General features: G+C 36.1%; 1 protein-coding gene across 2 annotated transcripts; it reads left to right on the top strand.

The window, feature by feature from the left end:
* The first annotated feature begins 580 nt into the window (after positions 1-580).
* Positions 581-15,714, top strand: LOC105002149 (killer cell lectin-like receptor 2). Of its 2 annotated transcripts, XM_010858666.1 has the most exons (8): positions 581-957; positions 2,391-2,507; positions 4,694-4,783; positions 6,219-6,458; positions 9,150-9,292; positions 11,497-11,603; positions 14,943-15,090; positions 15,176-15,714. In XM_010858666.1, the coding sequence occupies exons 2-7, from the start codon at positions 2,393-2,395 to the stop codon at positions 15,079-15,081; spliced, it is 834 nt and encodes a 277-aa protein (XP_010856968.1). In that variant the 5' UTR covers positions 581-957; positions 2,391-2,392; the 3' UTR covers positions 15,082-15,090; positions 15,176-15,714. The 2 variants fall into 2 exon arrangements, with proteins under 2 accessions (XP_010856968.1, XP_010856969.1); XM_010858667.1 differs by lacking the exon at positions 4,694-4,783 and having other exon boundaries at positions 15,176-15,696.
* The last annotated feature ends 392 nt before the right edge of the window (positions 15,715-16,106 follow it).

Here is a 16,106-nt window from a genome sequence, read left to right as displayed (position 1 = left end):
AGAAAACAAGAGATCAAAAGTACTGTGTGTGGAATGACACCAACTCTGATAGCAAACAAAACATACAGATAAAAAACTAGAAGCATATACACCAAAATTTTATAGTGGAATTATGTTTTAAAATACTTTCTAAAATACGTTTATCTGCAATAAACATAAATGGAAAAAGAAATCTTTTATTGTTTTTTTAAATAATTATTTATTCATTTTAATTGGAGGATAATTACTTTACGATATTGTGATGTATGGCCTCTGCCATACATCAACATGAATCGGACATAGGCCTACATGTGACACCTCTCTCCTGAATCCCTCTCCCGAATCCCTCCCTCACCCATCCCCCCAGGTTGTCACAGAGCACTGGCTTTGGGTTCCCTGAGTTATACATCAAACTCCACTGGCTATCTACTTTACATATACATAGTACATGTATATGTTTCAATGCTGAAATCTTTTATTTTCAAATAGCAATCTGTAAGAGAAAGTTCCTAAGAGATGTTATTTATTTAGTCATAATATTTCTTGTGTACATGTATCTAATTTATGCACATACATTTTAATCAGTTGTTTTTGCTAGTAGTTTCTAAGGATGCAAGTTTTTGTTAAAAGATTTACTTTTTGTTTCCGCCAAAGCTATGTTTGTTTGTTTTTTCTGTCCTTCAATGTAGATTTTGAATGCACCTAACTGGTTGGTTAGTTGAAATGGAAGAAGATATATTCATGACCATTTTCCTTTCTCGTCAACATCAGCTTTTGTCATACAATTTCCTTTCATCACTTTGGTCAAGAGGAGGAGCAGAAAATTTTGAGTTACAGCATGATTCAAAGACAATTCATGTCCGCCTCCATTTTACAGCCTCTCATGCACCCGAGGAATCAGGGATTGTAAAGGCCAACCTCTCTCACCTTGTTCTGGTCTGTTTTTTCCATCTGCATCACTGAACGGCACAGACACAGGTAATGTTCACTTTTTATTGTCTCAGATCTTTGTAGCTGAGTATCTATTAGTCCTACTTACTTAAAAAAAAGATTCTAGAGAAAAAAGATTCTTGGAATATGATAGTTTATTATACATGACTTGGCATGAATATAGGAGGGATAGGAAAGCATGTTTTAAAAAAATTGATTGGGTTAGAACTGCATTCACTCTATGGAGATGAAAAATGTAGTTCAGCATTTATGGAAAATTATTTTCTTTTTAAAAAATTGGTTATGATGTTTTGCTTTGTGTTATCAAAATAAAGAGGGATTGGGGGGGTCAATAACTTTTTATTTAGGTCTAATGATTTGCATATTGTCTTATCCATCTTGAAGTGTTCATGTGAGTAATCAAGTTTAGATACTAAAGAAAAGAATTAAAGAATATAGTTACATGTGCTATTTGTTTTCATTTTTACTGTTTATTAGCATCTTTTCACACTGATTAATATAAAAACAAGGTACATCATAAATATCTACAGTTTAAAGTTTCTTTTTATATTGATATCAACTGATAGATAGAGTCCTTTATGGGTATTAACTAAAGACTGCCTGTTAACAAATTTTATTTTCACATAGGCTTCTCTTGCGGCTAGAAGATTATTTCTCTAAGTTTAATATGCACAGAATCATTTGGGATTAAAAATCCACGTGTCTGGGCTCTAATGTAAGAGATTTTTATTCGGTACATCTCCCACGAGGCACTGGGATCTGAAATGTTAACCAATGTGCAGTGTTAACCCTCAATAATTTTCTTTTGCAGATAGTATATGGGATATACTTTGGTAGAGTCATATTATAGTTGAAAAGAACAACACAGTATATTTATCTACTCAGGTCAAGAAATAATTATCACAAACTGATATTTTAATCCTTCTAAGAACATTTTACTATTAATAATGTAGATCTGAATACATAATATATATGTATATGTATATACATACACTTTTAAAGCCAAGATATTTATGTTTTTCAAAATCTCAAAAAAAAATTTTTTGTTTTTTGAATTAATAGTTTTAAAAGTATCTCAGTAATTTGTGATGGTATCACTTTGCCTAACACTTGTATATGTATGTTGAACATTTTGAGCTAAATGGAATAGGACCGAGCCTATTTAATCTATCAGTAAATTAAAAAAAAATTCTTCCCATATTTTCTAATAATATGGCTATAGTTACTAGGAGTATAAATGACTTTAGCAAAAATATTGAAAGTTTCTCATTTCTTATATAAATCAGGCTCAGTCTACGTACTTTAGGCCCTTGAAGGAATTACTGAGCATACATCCACATGCGCACACGCATAATCTTCTTAATCCTAGTATATTTTACAAATGGACATTTTAATTTTTCTTTGGAATGAAATCATTCAGTTGAAAGTTTTAATGCAAAACATATATTTGTTTACTCTAGAGATGAGTGATCAAGAAGTGACTTATTCCACCCTGAGATTTCTTCAATCACCTTCAGAGTCACAAAACAGATTAAAACCTGATGGTACTCAAAGACCTGACAAGACTGAGGAAAAAGGTACAAGTCTGAGACATCTAGATTCACCTGACTCTTGTGTGCTTGCTAAGTCACTTCAGTCGTGTCCAACTCTCTGTGACCCCATGGACTATAGCCCACCAGGCTCCTCTGTCCCTGGTATTTCCCAGGAAAGAATACCAGAGTGAGTTGCCATTTTCTCCTCCAGGGGATCTTCCCGAACCAGGGATTGAGCCTGTATCTCCTGTGGCTCCTGCACTGCCGGCGGATTCTTTACCACTGAGCCACCAGGGGAAGCCCTCTTACGGACTGTCAGACTTTTGACATTAGAAATAAAAAGTTCTATCCATATTCTAGGTGTTTAGTTGATAATAAGAAACCATAATGGTCTTTAATGATCTTTTAAAAAAATTGTGCGAATGTAGAAATTAATGCATTCTTTTAAGCTTGAGAAGGCAATAGAGTGTTTTTATTCAAATTTGGTCAAGAGAAATTCACAAGGACTCTTTTTTAGTTCCCCAACTAATCGAATCTGCACCCTGTGCATTGGAAGTACGGAGTCCTAACCACTGGTCGGCCAGGGAAGTCCCTTGTGAGGGCTTCCAAAGTAAGAGACAGACTAGAGTCTCAAGAAAACATTGCAGTTCCTAGAGAAATGTCTTACAGAATGTGAAGACATGAGAAATACGTATTAGAAGCAGTGTTTTTATTTAGACAAAAGGTATTTTGGTGTCTTAAATATTTACCAAACCTTAATGGCAATGAAGAAACAAAAATGTTCAAATCAAAAGGGCATTCTAACTTTTCCATTCTCTCTCTGTACCTTCGAACAGTGTCACAAACTCTAAACTGAAAATGACTTTTACTGATTTAATGTAGTGTCCATCAGAGATACAAATTTTGGAGATATATATATATATATATATATATAAAAATATATATATATATATATAGAGAGAGAGAGAGAGAGAGAAAGAGGATCTTGAAAGTAGGAGAATAAATAGAGCATTGCTAGAGAAAAAAATTTTGAAGATAAATGGAGAAAAATTGATTTCTAGGAAGTTCTTAAGAGATGAAGCCCAGTAACATTTGCAGCTTCAGAATACTCACTCTTGGCTACCAATTTCTCATGAATATTGCCTGCTTTTTCCTTCTTCATGATTAGTTGTGATCACAGAAATATGCCTGTCATTGTGGATTCTCATAAGTGAGTACTGTGTTTATTGCCATCTGTGCTTTTGTGGACAGAGGAGCCTGGCAGGCTACAGTCCATAGGGTTGCAAAGAGTCATATATGATTGAACAGCCTCCCTGCAACCCCCGCCCCCATCCCGACATACACACACCTGTCTGTGCTTTTCTAAGGGATGCACAAACACACACACCTTTCTGTGCTTCTGTGCTTTTCTAACAGAAGCATTTTAAAAATCCTCCAATATTCTTTTTGTGGTGTAGAATTTCTGCAATGGGTGAATATAAGTAAAAAAAACCTGAGACTTTAAAACTATAATTACTAGATGGCAAATTAAAAAGTTTGTATCATGGATTTCTGTAAAACATTTTTTAAAATTTTATGTATCTTATTTTTGCCTGTGCTGGTCTTGGGTTGCTGCTTTTGGACTTTCTCTAGTTGCAGTGAGCAGGGGCTACTCTCTGTTGCCGTGCACTGGCTTTTCATTGTGGAAGCTTCTTTTGCTGAAGAGCACAGGGGCTTACCAGGTGGCACAGTGGTAAAGAATTCTCCTACCAATGTGGTGTTTGACCCTTGAGTTGGGAAAATCCCCTGGACCAGGAAATGGCAACCCACTCCAGAACTCTTGCCTGAGAAATCCCATGGACAGAGGAGCCTGGTGGGCTACAGTCCATGGGGTCGCAAAGAGTCAGACTACTGACACGCACACACATGCACGTGTGTGCACGCACGCACACACACACACAGACATACACACAGAGATTCTAGGGCGCGAGGGCTTCAGTAGTTGTAGCACACAGGCTCCGTAGTTGTGGTGCATGGGCTTAGTTGCCCCACAGCATGTGGAATCTTCCTGGACCAGGGATTGAACTGGTATCCCCTGCATTGCAAGGCAGATTCTAAACCACTGGACCACCAGGGTAGTTCCTGAAAATTTTTAGAGAAGATTGTTTCTGTTTCAAATGGTGTCCAGGTTGAGATGAGTAGTGGGTCAGGCTCTGTCCTCAATGATCACTTTCTTCCTTCTTTATTTAAAGAGTCTTCAGTGCCCTGGCATGGCATTGCAGTGACTCTTGGGATCCTCTGTTTACTTCTCTTGATGACAATCACCGTGCTGGGTATAAAGAGTAAGTAACTGAAATACATCCAAGTCTGAGTACTAGAAATAACCACTCATTGTGTAGGTACCAACCACGCTCTATCAATTGTTCCATGGTATAATCAGAGAATGTTCCAGGGAGTTTTTTCTTAGTGATTTTTTCCCCAGATATAATCACGGTGTGATTTTCATTTTGTTTATCTATTCCTGTATCTCTGAAGCTGTAATGAGCTGTCTCGTTCTGTATAAGGCATGTTAACATTCTTTCTGATATAGGACTTAGCACAGAAGACCCCCTTTTCCATGGGGGATACCATCTCAGACCCCCAGTGGTGCCTGAAATCACAGATAGCACTGAACCCTGTACATACTATGGTTTTTTCCTATTCATACACACCTACGATAAAGTTTAATTTATAATTTAAGCACAGTAAGATAATATCTGAATTGTGAGCATCACTACTCTTGTGATTTCAGACCATTATTAAGTGAAATAAGGGTTGAATACAAGCACTGCATACCCTGACAGCCATCTGATGAAGGCTACCAAGTGACTGATGAGAGTGGGATACGTTCAACAAAGGAATGATTCCCCCTCCTGGGGAACACGAGAGGGATGGCACGAGTTTCCATCACACTATGCGGAAATGCGTGCAATTTAAAACTTATGAATTACTTATTTATAGAATTTTCCGTTTAATATTTTCAGGTTGTGGTTGATGGGGTAACTCAAACTGCAGAAAGCAAAACCAAGGTTAAGGGGAAACTATTGTAATATTCCACCTTCTAAATTTACACCACTTTGAATCTCAGATACAAATTCTTTGAGAAACAACTGTTTGAAAGTGAATTATGACTTTCTCTTAATTTTTTAAAAATCTATAATAAGGAAATGATTTAGTAAAATGAGTGAGTCTATGTATGGATGTTAGATGATGTTGAATGTGCCCTTTAGCTTTCATTTGAGTTCCTTGACATCTTTGGGGAAAAGTACTAATATGTTACACTCAGATAAAACTATGTATTTGGGTCTTCCTCTCTTTTTTCTTATGGATATTCTGTCTATTCCAATGATATTGGTGCAATTTCTTCATGCTGTTTAGTGTACATTTTCATACTCAGAAGATGTGTTGCTAAGTGTTGGTCAGTTTCTCCTTTGGTACCTATTTGTAGACGACACGCTAACTTACAAAGAAATTGAACTGAATGCTTAGATGGTACCATCATAATTTTATTTAGAAATCATGATTTATTTATTCTACACTTAGGTGGCCCATAATGAGAAATCTGGTGTTTCAGTTTATATGGTCATGTTGTAGAGATGTTACTTTCTAAATGTAAAATTAATAATTAAAGGAATGAAATAGGTTGGTTGTCAAAGTGAGATTTTTTTCTCCTGTCCTAATTTCAACAGTGAAGCTTTATGAGTACTTAAAAAATTATATCTATGCTGTTAATTTTAGTTTCCCAGTATATTCTAGAAAAACATCGACAGGAGGAAGCTCTACGGAACCTCAGTCAGAAGTATGATGTTATGCAAAATGACAACTACTTAAATAAGCAGCTTTTGACAAAGAAGACTTCAGAATGTGATAGACTAAATGAAACTCTTCAGCAAATAAAAGGATTGTCAGACTTAGTCTTTACAGAAAAGAAGGGGTGCTATCACAAAAAGAATTCTTCAGAGTCTTTGCCAAATACAGGTATGGAGGAAATCTTGAATTGAAGATTGCACAATTTTCCATTACTTATTCCTCCTCCAAAAGTTTTGAGGCTTAATACAGGCTTATGTTATGTGTTAGGGATCCAGGTCTGCTAGACAACTTTTAATTTGTGCCTCTTAGATGTAGCATGGTTATTTGAGTTTGCTTATCTCAAATACAGGATTGAGACACCAGGAATCATGTTTGGATGAAGTCTTATACTTCCCAAACTCAATTGCAGTTCTTGCCTTCTTATGCTCCCAGAAGGTAAAATAGTATTATATCAGGGCCCCTGAAAATTTGGATTGCTTTAGACCTGCAGGCAAAGTAAGACACTTCAACTTTGTTGCTGACATGAAATATGGAGACTATCAGTAAAAATACATTTAGGCTAAAATAAATGCAAGTCATTTATTTGTATGCTGTTGTAAAGATAACTGTGTGATTGTGTTTCCATTCTGCACTGACTTCAGATATTTGATCTATTTTATGATCAATATGTACTCCCTCCAGGGGTCTTCCCTGGCGGCTCAGCGGTAAAGAACCTGCCTGCAATGCAGGTGATGCAGGAGACATGGGTTCAATCCCTGGGTAGGGAAGATTCCCTGGAGGAGGGCATGGCAACCCACTCCAGTATTCTTGCCCAGAGAATCCCATGGACTGAGGATCTTGGAAGGCTACAGTCCGTAGGATCGCAAAGTCAGACAAGACCGAAGTGACTGAGCACGCACACGCGTATTCCTTCTAATACATCTACAAGACTTGCCAGAGTGTTGATGTTCGTGTAACACTGTGTGATGATACTATTCAAAACATCTAAGTAATAATATTAAATCTCATAAAATAATAAACTCTGTTATGCATAATGATGGAATTAATCAACTTGTAAGTATTTTGTTTAGTGTTTATTATACAAAGAGATTTTGCATATTTGATATTATTTAGGTATGGTAGTTAGTAGAAATGTACTGTTTCCTATTACTGAAGAATTAATAATATTTTATTTTTTGTTTCTTTTGTTTTATTTTTTTACTATCTATAAAAAATTTAGATTTCATGCTGTAGAAAGGTTCACGTCTTGTTTTTTTCCCCTTCTGTGGCCATTTTTCCATAGCCTTTTTTTTTTTTTTAATTGTTTACTTTTGGCTGTGTTGGGTTTTGTTGCTGCACGGGCTTTTCACTAGTTGTGACGAGTCGGGGTTACTCTCTAGTTGCAGTATGTAGACTTCTCATTGCGGAGCCTTCTCTTGGTGTGGAGCATGTGCTCTAGGGCACACTGGCTTCAGTAGTCATGGCACAGGGGCTCAGTAGTTGCGGCTCCCAGGCTCTGGAGCACAGGCTTGATGGTCATGGCACATGGGCTTAGTTGCTCCATGGAATGTGGGATCTTCCCAGATTAGGGCTTGAGCCTGGCTCTCCCTCATTGCCAGGCAAATTCTTTACCACTGAGCCACCAGGGAAGCCTCTTCCATAGTTTTAAATACTCCTCACAAACATGTTTTTTAATGTTATATATTATTGCATTGCATTTGTAACAATTTAAATGTTTTCTTTATTAGACTGTTAGACAGTTTTGTCTTCTATAAATAATCATAAATGTACTTTGAGGGATGAATAATATTTTGATTTGGTATATTTTAAGCAATGAGGACAAGAAAAATTTCCAAAGAATAATTTTAATTTTCTTTAGAAGGCATTTCAGAATCTCTAAACATGTATGAAGTTAATTTTATTATTATAAAAACAGCTTTTCTGAGGTATTATTAATATGCAAAAAACTACATATAATTAATGTATGCAACTTGATGAGTTGGGACATATGTATATATGGGTAAAAACATCCACAATTAGGGTAATAGGCATATCTATCACCTTCAAAAGTTTTCTTATGTCCCTTTCTGCTCTGTGGTAAGAACACTTAGCATGAGGTCTGCCCTTTTAACAAGTTTTTAAGTGTTTGGTTCATTATTAGCTACAGGCACCCTGTTGTACAGCAGATCTCTAGAATTTGTTCACCTTGAGTAACTGAAACTACGTACCCATGAAACAACAGCCCTTTCCCCTCCCCCAGCTACCCCTTTTCTACTTTCTGTCTGACTACTTTTTACATCTCATACAAGTGGAATCATGCAATATTTGCCCTTTGTCATTGGCTTATTTCACTTAGCATAATTATCCTTGTTTCATCCATGCAGTTACTTATGGCAAGATTTCATTCTTAAGGCTGAGTAATATTCCCTTTATTTTTTATATGTGTGAACTCTATATTTAGTTTTGGCAATAGACAAAAAAGTAAACATGACATTGTTAATTGTTATGTTTCTTGATACAGGGCAATAAAAACAATGTTGATTCTGTAAAAGTAGTCACCTTTGGTTAATCAAGAATGTGCTTCTCAATTGTTCTCTGTCTCTGTTTTCATATCTCAGAAGCCTGGTGCTGGAAAATTAATATTCCCTTTAGACTAGATCACATTTTCTTCATCCATCAATGGACATTCCATTTCTAGACTATTGTGAATGGTGCTGCAGAGACTATGGGAATGCAGAGTTCTCTTGGTATTCCAGACTTCTGATGAAATTCACATTATCATTATTGATAGCTGTTAAGATTTTTCATAATAAGTATCTTCCTCTGCTTAACAAAATACCAGATGAAAAGACGTTTAATGCTTCACCTTATGTATTATAGGCGAACTCAAGGAAGTCTCCTGGTGGTGTTGGGGAGTAAACTGTTACTACTTTACTGCTGAAACTAATAACTGGATGGGATGTAACCAGATTTGCCAAAGTCACAATTCGTGTCTTTTGAAGATAGATGATGCAAAAGAACTGGTATCATGGATTGTTATATGTACTTTTATCCTCTAGGCCTCTGTCTCTTTGGGCCCAAGATACTGAGAAAATGGGGGAGTTTAGAAAGAGGAGCCTTCAGTTATTCCTTGTGTCATGACTGTCAAGTGAACAAAAATTGCATAGTTAAGAGTCTCAAAAAAAAAAAAAAAAATCAAACAGATTTTCCTAGTGAAATATCTTTGGTCTTTCCTTCTGTTAAACTAATTACTTAAAAGTAAGAACCGAAGAACATGAAGACTGTATCACAGAGAGCCTCCTTGAGGATAGGAGTGGCAGTTGCTTCTTGGAGATCGAAACTGATGAGCTAAGTGTGGCATTCATCACAATCCCTAGTAAATATTCCCTTCTTGGTGAATGCTATTCTCAAATACCTTCTTGTTTTCCATAAAAAAGATAAAAAATTAGTGAGCAGAAGAGCTTGCCTACTAATAAGAATATGATCTTGCTATTTTATAAGCATTCAGTACATATTATCTATCAAGATGAGCACGATTATTTCCGAAATGGAAACCCCCTTTAAGATGCAATTTGGGTCTTTGCAATCATCTCCTTTACTTAGGACTCTGAAAAAAAAAGCATACCTTTCCTTTAATGAAGTACTTAGTGAAGTGTAGTTGCTCAGTCATGTCCAACTCTTTTCGACCCCACAGACTGTAGCTTACTAGGCTTCTCTGTCCATGGGATTTTCCAGGCAATAGTACTGGAGTGGATTGCCATTTCCTTCTCCAGGGTATCTTCCTAACCCAGGGCTTGAAGCTGGGTCTCCCGCATTGTAGACAGACGCTTTACCATCTGAGCCACCAGGGAAGTCTTAACCCTTTGGTAAATGGCAGCCTGGAGCCAACAGTTATTTTTTTCATATAAGGTGGTAACTGAAAACCCAAAGGCAGTGTAGTTTAGTAGTTACTATTAGGAATCCAGGAGCCAGACCGCCTGGTACTGAATTCAGTTCTGCCGCTTACGAGCTGGGTGACCCTAGGCAAATTACTTAACCGCTCTGGGCCTCAGTTTTCCCACCTGCAAAATATAGATAATAATGAGAAACATAAAAGTGGTGGTAGTTTTACAAATTAGCTTTATGGTAATTTTCATTGCATCTGTAGGCAACGTTCTGGAGGAGTTAATGGCAACCCACTCCAGTATTCTTGCCAGGATAATCCCATGGACAGAGGAGTCTGGCAGGCTACAGTCTGGGGTCTCAAGAGTTGGACACAACTGAGTAACTGAGCATGCATGCATGTAGGTAGCATTTACTTGATCAATATTTGTATATATTATATCAATATGTGTATCTCTCAAAAATAATTGTAAAAAGAGAAAATACAGTGACAATAATATTGCATTTATCTTTTAAATTTATTGCAAATAAAAACTATCTACACACACAAAATGTGTTTTTATAGAGAAACGGTTGCAACTATCAGTCTGAAATCTCTACTTTTATCTAGAAAAACAAAACAAAATTTCTATGCAAATCTAGCAGATATTTTAAATCATAATGTGAGAGAATTATGATGTCAAGTCATAAAATAATTTTTTATGTTTGTTGCACTAAAATAATTAAAATTATATTTAGAAATATATTCAGTCATTTGACCAGACATTATGTACTATGTCACTTTGATATATTACATTTGGGGTCATAGTAAATATTTCCAAATATGGCCCTGTTTCCCTCTACCTCTTCCAACTACTGAATTACAGCAAGTCTTTTTTTTTTTTATGAAGTTGAAGGCTCTAATGCACACATCCCCACAAACATTTGTTATTTTAATAATTTGTTTAGAAGATTTCTTCTTTCACTTGGAATATGTAATGATTATTTTTCTTAACCCTTAAGTTTTCTCTGGACCATGACTTTGAATGGTTTCATAAAATGTCATGTATTATTTAACAACTCTTCTATTGTTAGATATTTAGATTTAAACTTTTCCACATTTTAAATAACCTATTAGACTGGCAGCCATTTGTAACAGAAATAAACTATTAGATGAAAATTAATTTGGAAATGAAAATACAGGGGTTGAAGGAAGAGAGGGTCTTTTAGGAAGGAGGGATGAAGGATCATGTAGAAATTATCAGACCACTGGTAGTAGAAACAGCTGGATCTTTTACCTGACTTTATTTTCATTCATTTAACAGATGGTAATGTAGTCCCATGATATGTTTTGTTTCCTTTACAGAACCTCCTTCAATCCCAGACTTGTCAAAATTACTACTGGATTGGATTATCATTTAGCAAAATGGAAAATAGGTGGAAATGGATTGACAATGGCATACCTTCTAGACTGTAAGTTTCCAGGATGCATTCAAACTCTAATATTGGTTTTGGGTTGGAATGACTGTTTCTAAAAAGAATCTTCATGTAGCTCAACTCATTTTCAGGTAGAAGTCATTAGTAAGAAGAAGGAGAATGATTTAAAAAGTGTTTCAGGAAGTATAGTTAAAAAGGAAGAGAAGCCTCATACAGAGTTATTAATATAAAATTATGATGCTAAACAGATGTTCAGAAGCATGTGTTATGAGGACCCCAGACTAAGACAGAATCATTAGGTAAGGTGATTGAACCATTCTGAGTCAGCCATAGTGATCCTTTCCACAACCACAAATAAGTATTTTGAGTATCCTCAAAATTCACTTGAAACTCCTTTGTATTAGTGGTGGTGGCAATGGTTTAGTCACTAAGTCCTGTCTGATTTTTGCTGCCCCATGGAGTGTAGCTTACCTAGCTCCTCTGTCCATGGGATTTCCCATGCAAGAATACTGGAGTGGGTTGCCATTCCTTTCTCCAGGGGATCTTCCCAACCCAGGGATTGAATCCGTGTCTCCTGCATCTCCTGCTTTGCATGGAAATTCTTTACCATTGAGCCATCGGGAAGCCTTTGTATTAGTAGTTTATATTAATTATAAATAAACATAAATGTGAATATAAACATACACACATGCATGCATACACACACACACACACACCCACATCCTCTCTATGGTCCTTCTATTAGGTGCAGTACTTTGTGAACTCTTGCATTTACATTTAGTTATAATCTATTCAATGATTTTTTTTTAAAATCTGAACTGTTACATTTTTTATTTTAAGAGTTCTCTTATATCTTCAAATCTGCTTGCTAGTTACTCATGATTTAAAACTGTCTTGAATTTATTGATTTCTTGAAAGATATTTATCATCCTCAATTTATATTTGATATCTGATCGTTTTAATATTTGAAGTTTTGTGGGTCCAACCTATCACGTCTTTTGTTCATGATGTCATTTTCTTTGTAGTGGTTAATGATTTTTTTTTTTTTTGAGCCTCTGGAAATTATTTGAGGATTGAGATGAAGGTGGCTTCCTCAAGGAAAAAATTTGCCTTTGTTGGCTGTCTTGGGGCATTGTGAATCTGAGCAGTTTTTAATTCTAAATTTGGGCTCTGCAAGTAGTGTGATTCTGGGTTGCAAACCTACAAGAAATGTCATTCAGGAAACAACCTTAATGTAATTATAGTCTGTGAGTACAGTTTCAGGTGAACATTTTCAGGGCCAAAATAAGATGCTCACATTGCATAATTAATTATATCCATGTTAAACACATAGCACTATGCAAGGGGAAAGAAATGGGATAGCCTATCACACTTGGATGGAATGGGATAGGTTGTCACAGTTAGGAGAAGGGGCAAGTGTGTGAAAAGATGGCCTGGATCCTAAGTTACACACTCATCATCTGACCTAGCTCTGTGGTATCACACTTCCCTGATAATGGTGGAAGGGGCAGACTTGAGATTTTGAGTAAGGGGGCCAACAGACAGAAGGTTCTTGTGGCCAGCACATACCTTGTTTCTACTGGGTGGATACAGGAGCAAGCATGCCTGGTAAGAGCTGCAGCTTTGCAATTAACCTGAGGGGCAGCTATGGATTCTACTGGAGTTCCTCAGGCAGGGGGCCAGAATGAGTGTCACCCATGGGTGACAAACTTAAGACTGAATGTAGAGTGTCTATGTTCATCATGTATATCTTATGTATGATAGTTTATGTCTGCTTGATTCTTTCTTCCTTTCCTATGTTCAGTACACATGGGTTCTACTTACTCTTTGTCTTTGTGCTCAGTTGCTCAGTTGTGTCCAACCCTTGGACTGTAGCCCACAAGATTCCTCTGTCCATGGAAGTTTCCAGGTCAGAATACTGGAGTGGGTTGCCATTTCCTTCTCCAGGGGATCTTCCCAACCCAGTGATTGAACCTGTATCTCCATTGGCAGGTGGATTCTTTACTGCTAAGAGAAGCCCTCTGCTTACTATATCTAACAAATCGCATAGGTTACTAACTTACTTAACGCGTCTAGTACTTTCTGCTTGTGCTTCACAAGCTATTAATTTCATTTATCTTTCTTAGTTGTTTCTCTTTTTATCTATAGCATATTCAAGTATTCCTAGGTAATATAGCAAATGCAAATTGCATGAGGTGTGGTTTGTGATTTTGGATTGTTAGGTGGGATTATTCCTTTTCTCTTCTGCTTAAATTCAAGGTTCAAGACAGTCCTAAGGTAGTTTGCATTGGAAATATATCACTTTTGTCTCAACCCTTTTGGTAGCTCGTTGTCTATGCATTGAGTTGGCCACAAAGTTTGGGTTATTCTGTAAGATGTTATGAACTTTTTTGACCAACCCAATAGAATTTTCATCTTGGGCAGAATTCATTCTTTAGTCTGCTACATCTAAGGGAAAGACTGGTTTCAGTGCTTCACTTACCCTTCTGGGTTTCCATCTTTGCTTAACCCTCATAGTCTGAGCATGAATCTGCCTATTGCCAGTCCATGAACTTACTCAAGAGGTTTAAAAAAAATTTTTCAGCATTTTAAACTATTTTCAACAGGAAGATAGTTTTTCCCTATTCTACCACTTTGCTGAAATACAGATCTTGTTTTAGATATTTTTTTCAGTGAAATTTTAATGTTTTAGTTAGTAACTATTAGCTCTGGGGATAATAGCCCCATAGCTAACTGGGAGAGAGGGAAAGAAAAGATATAAAACATCCATTCAACAACTTCATCTCTGCCTATATTCCGATTCTACTTTTTCTTCTTAAATTATATTCACATGCAACCTTGTTACCTGTATCATAGAAATTCAGTTCCTCTACTTTTAAATATCTCATTTTAATTGAAATAATTAACACAAGAAAGCAGGTTACTATGCCATGATCCCAACTAGCAATATTGCTCTCTGATAAAAAATTCCCAGTGTGAAACATGTGAGGTTATAGATGTGATCAAGAAGATGTTATTCTATTTAATGGGATAAGAGCAATAGAAAATCTTTTAGTTTATTTATTTATTTGGCTGAGCCGATGCTTAGTTTCAAATATACAGGATCTTTCATTGTTGCATGTAAACTCTTAGTTGTGGCTTGTTGGCATGTGGGATCTAGTTTCCTGACTAAGGATCAAACCCAGCCCCCTTGCATTGGGAGTATGGAGTCTTAGTCACTGGACCGTTATGGAAGTCCCAAAAATCTTTTAGTGATGAACTTATTATTAATATTTCCATAGGCCAGATATTTAGAAAATAGATTTAAAAATATGATTTATGTTGTTGTAAGCTGCAGAATTAAACAGTTGACCGTGTATGTTTTCTGTCCTACAGTAATTTGACAATAATGGATCATCGTTTTGGGAAAAATGAATGTGCATTTTTAACCTCAACAAGAATAGAAACTATTGACTGCTATAACACCTATAATTGTATCTGTGAGAAGAGAATTGATTGCTTCAATAAACACTAAGAAGAAAAGGTGAAATGGAATTTTGTAAATTTTTTTGTTGTTGGTTTTCTATAGTAATTTGTGGTTAACTATAAATTAATGTTTTTGACTGCAGGACTTAGTTCACTGTAGAAACAGAGATGAGATGGAAGAGGAAGAGAAAACACTTTTGGACTGTGATCGAAGACATCAGATGCCATGTGTCTTTTTGAGGAAGAGAGAATCATTTTGTCCTTGGAGAGCAATTACCCCTTTCTTTGAATGGCCTTGAGGAATTGCTCTCTCTTTTCCTGAAACACCCCTAGAATCAATTAGACAACTTTGATAAATAGCTTGAGTTTTTTCCTTATTAATAGGATAAATCATTTCAATAGATTCTGGCTTTGAGAGATCATAATTAATAACTGAAAAGTACTTATCCTCCCTCCCACCCCATCTAGATACTTACCTCTCATTAAAAATAATTTTGCTGTAATTTCAAACTTACTGAATAGTTGAAACAGTAGTACAAGGAACTATCATGTAACCTTTACCCATGGTTACCATTTGTTTAAATTTTACTGTATATGCATTTTTATAGTTTCTTCCTCTCTGTATCTTTCCTTGCTGATTCATTTGATAATAAATTTAGGATGTTATGCCCTTTTGTCTAAATTTTTCACAAGAACAAGGATTTTGTCCTCTATAACCATAGAACAATTGTCAAAATCAGGAAATTTAGCACTGCTACAGTACTATGAGGGAAGTCTGGTGTGCTGCAGTCCATGGGGTAGCAAAGAGTTGGACAGGACTGAGCCCTTGAACAACCAATAGCAGGCTTCCAGTTGATACACTGTCTTTTTCATCAGCTCTAGACGTGGCCCTTCATAATTCGAAACACAGTGTTACAATGTACACAGTGTTACATCACTTTTTATACAAAATGGTAGTGGAAAAGGAAGAAGAAAAAAGACATAATGTCTTATCGTATAACTATAAAAATATAGCTATAAAGAGAACTGTAAAAAGTAGCTACCAATACACTTGTCTCTGTAATAGGTTATGAA

The sequence above is a fragment of the Bison bison genome, unplaced genomic scaffold, assembly GCF_000754665.1.
Source record: "Bison bison bison isolate TAMUID 2011002044 unplaced genomic scaffold, Bison_UMD1.0 scf7180017864390, whole genome shotgun sequence".
Classification (NCBI taxonomy): Eukaryota; Metazoa; Chordata; class Mammalia; order Artiodactyla; family Bovidae; genus Bison; species Bison bison.
The sequence above is the reverse complement of the archived record's forward strand: the minus strand, read 5'-3'. Positions and strand labels throughout refer to the sequence as shown.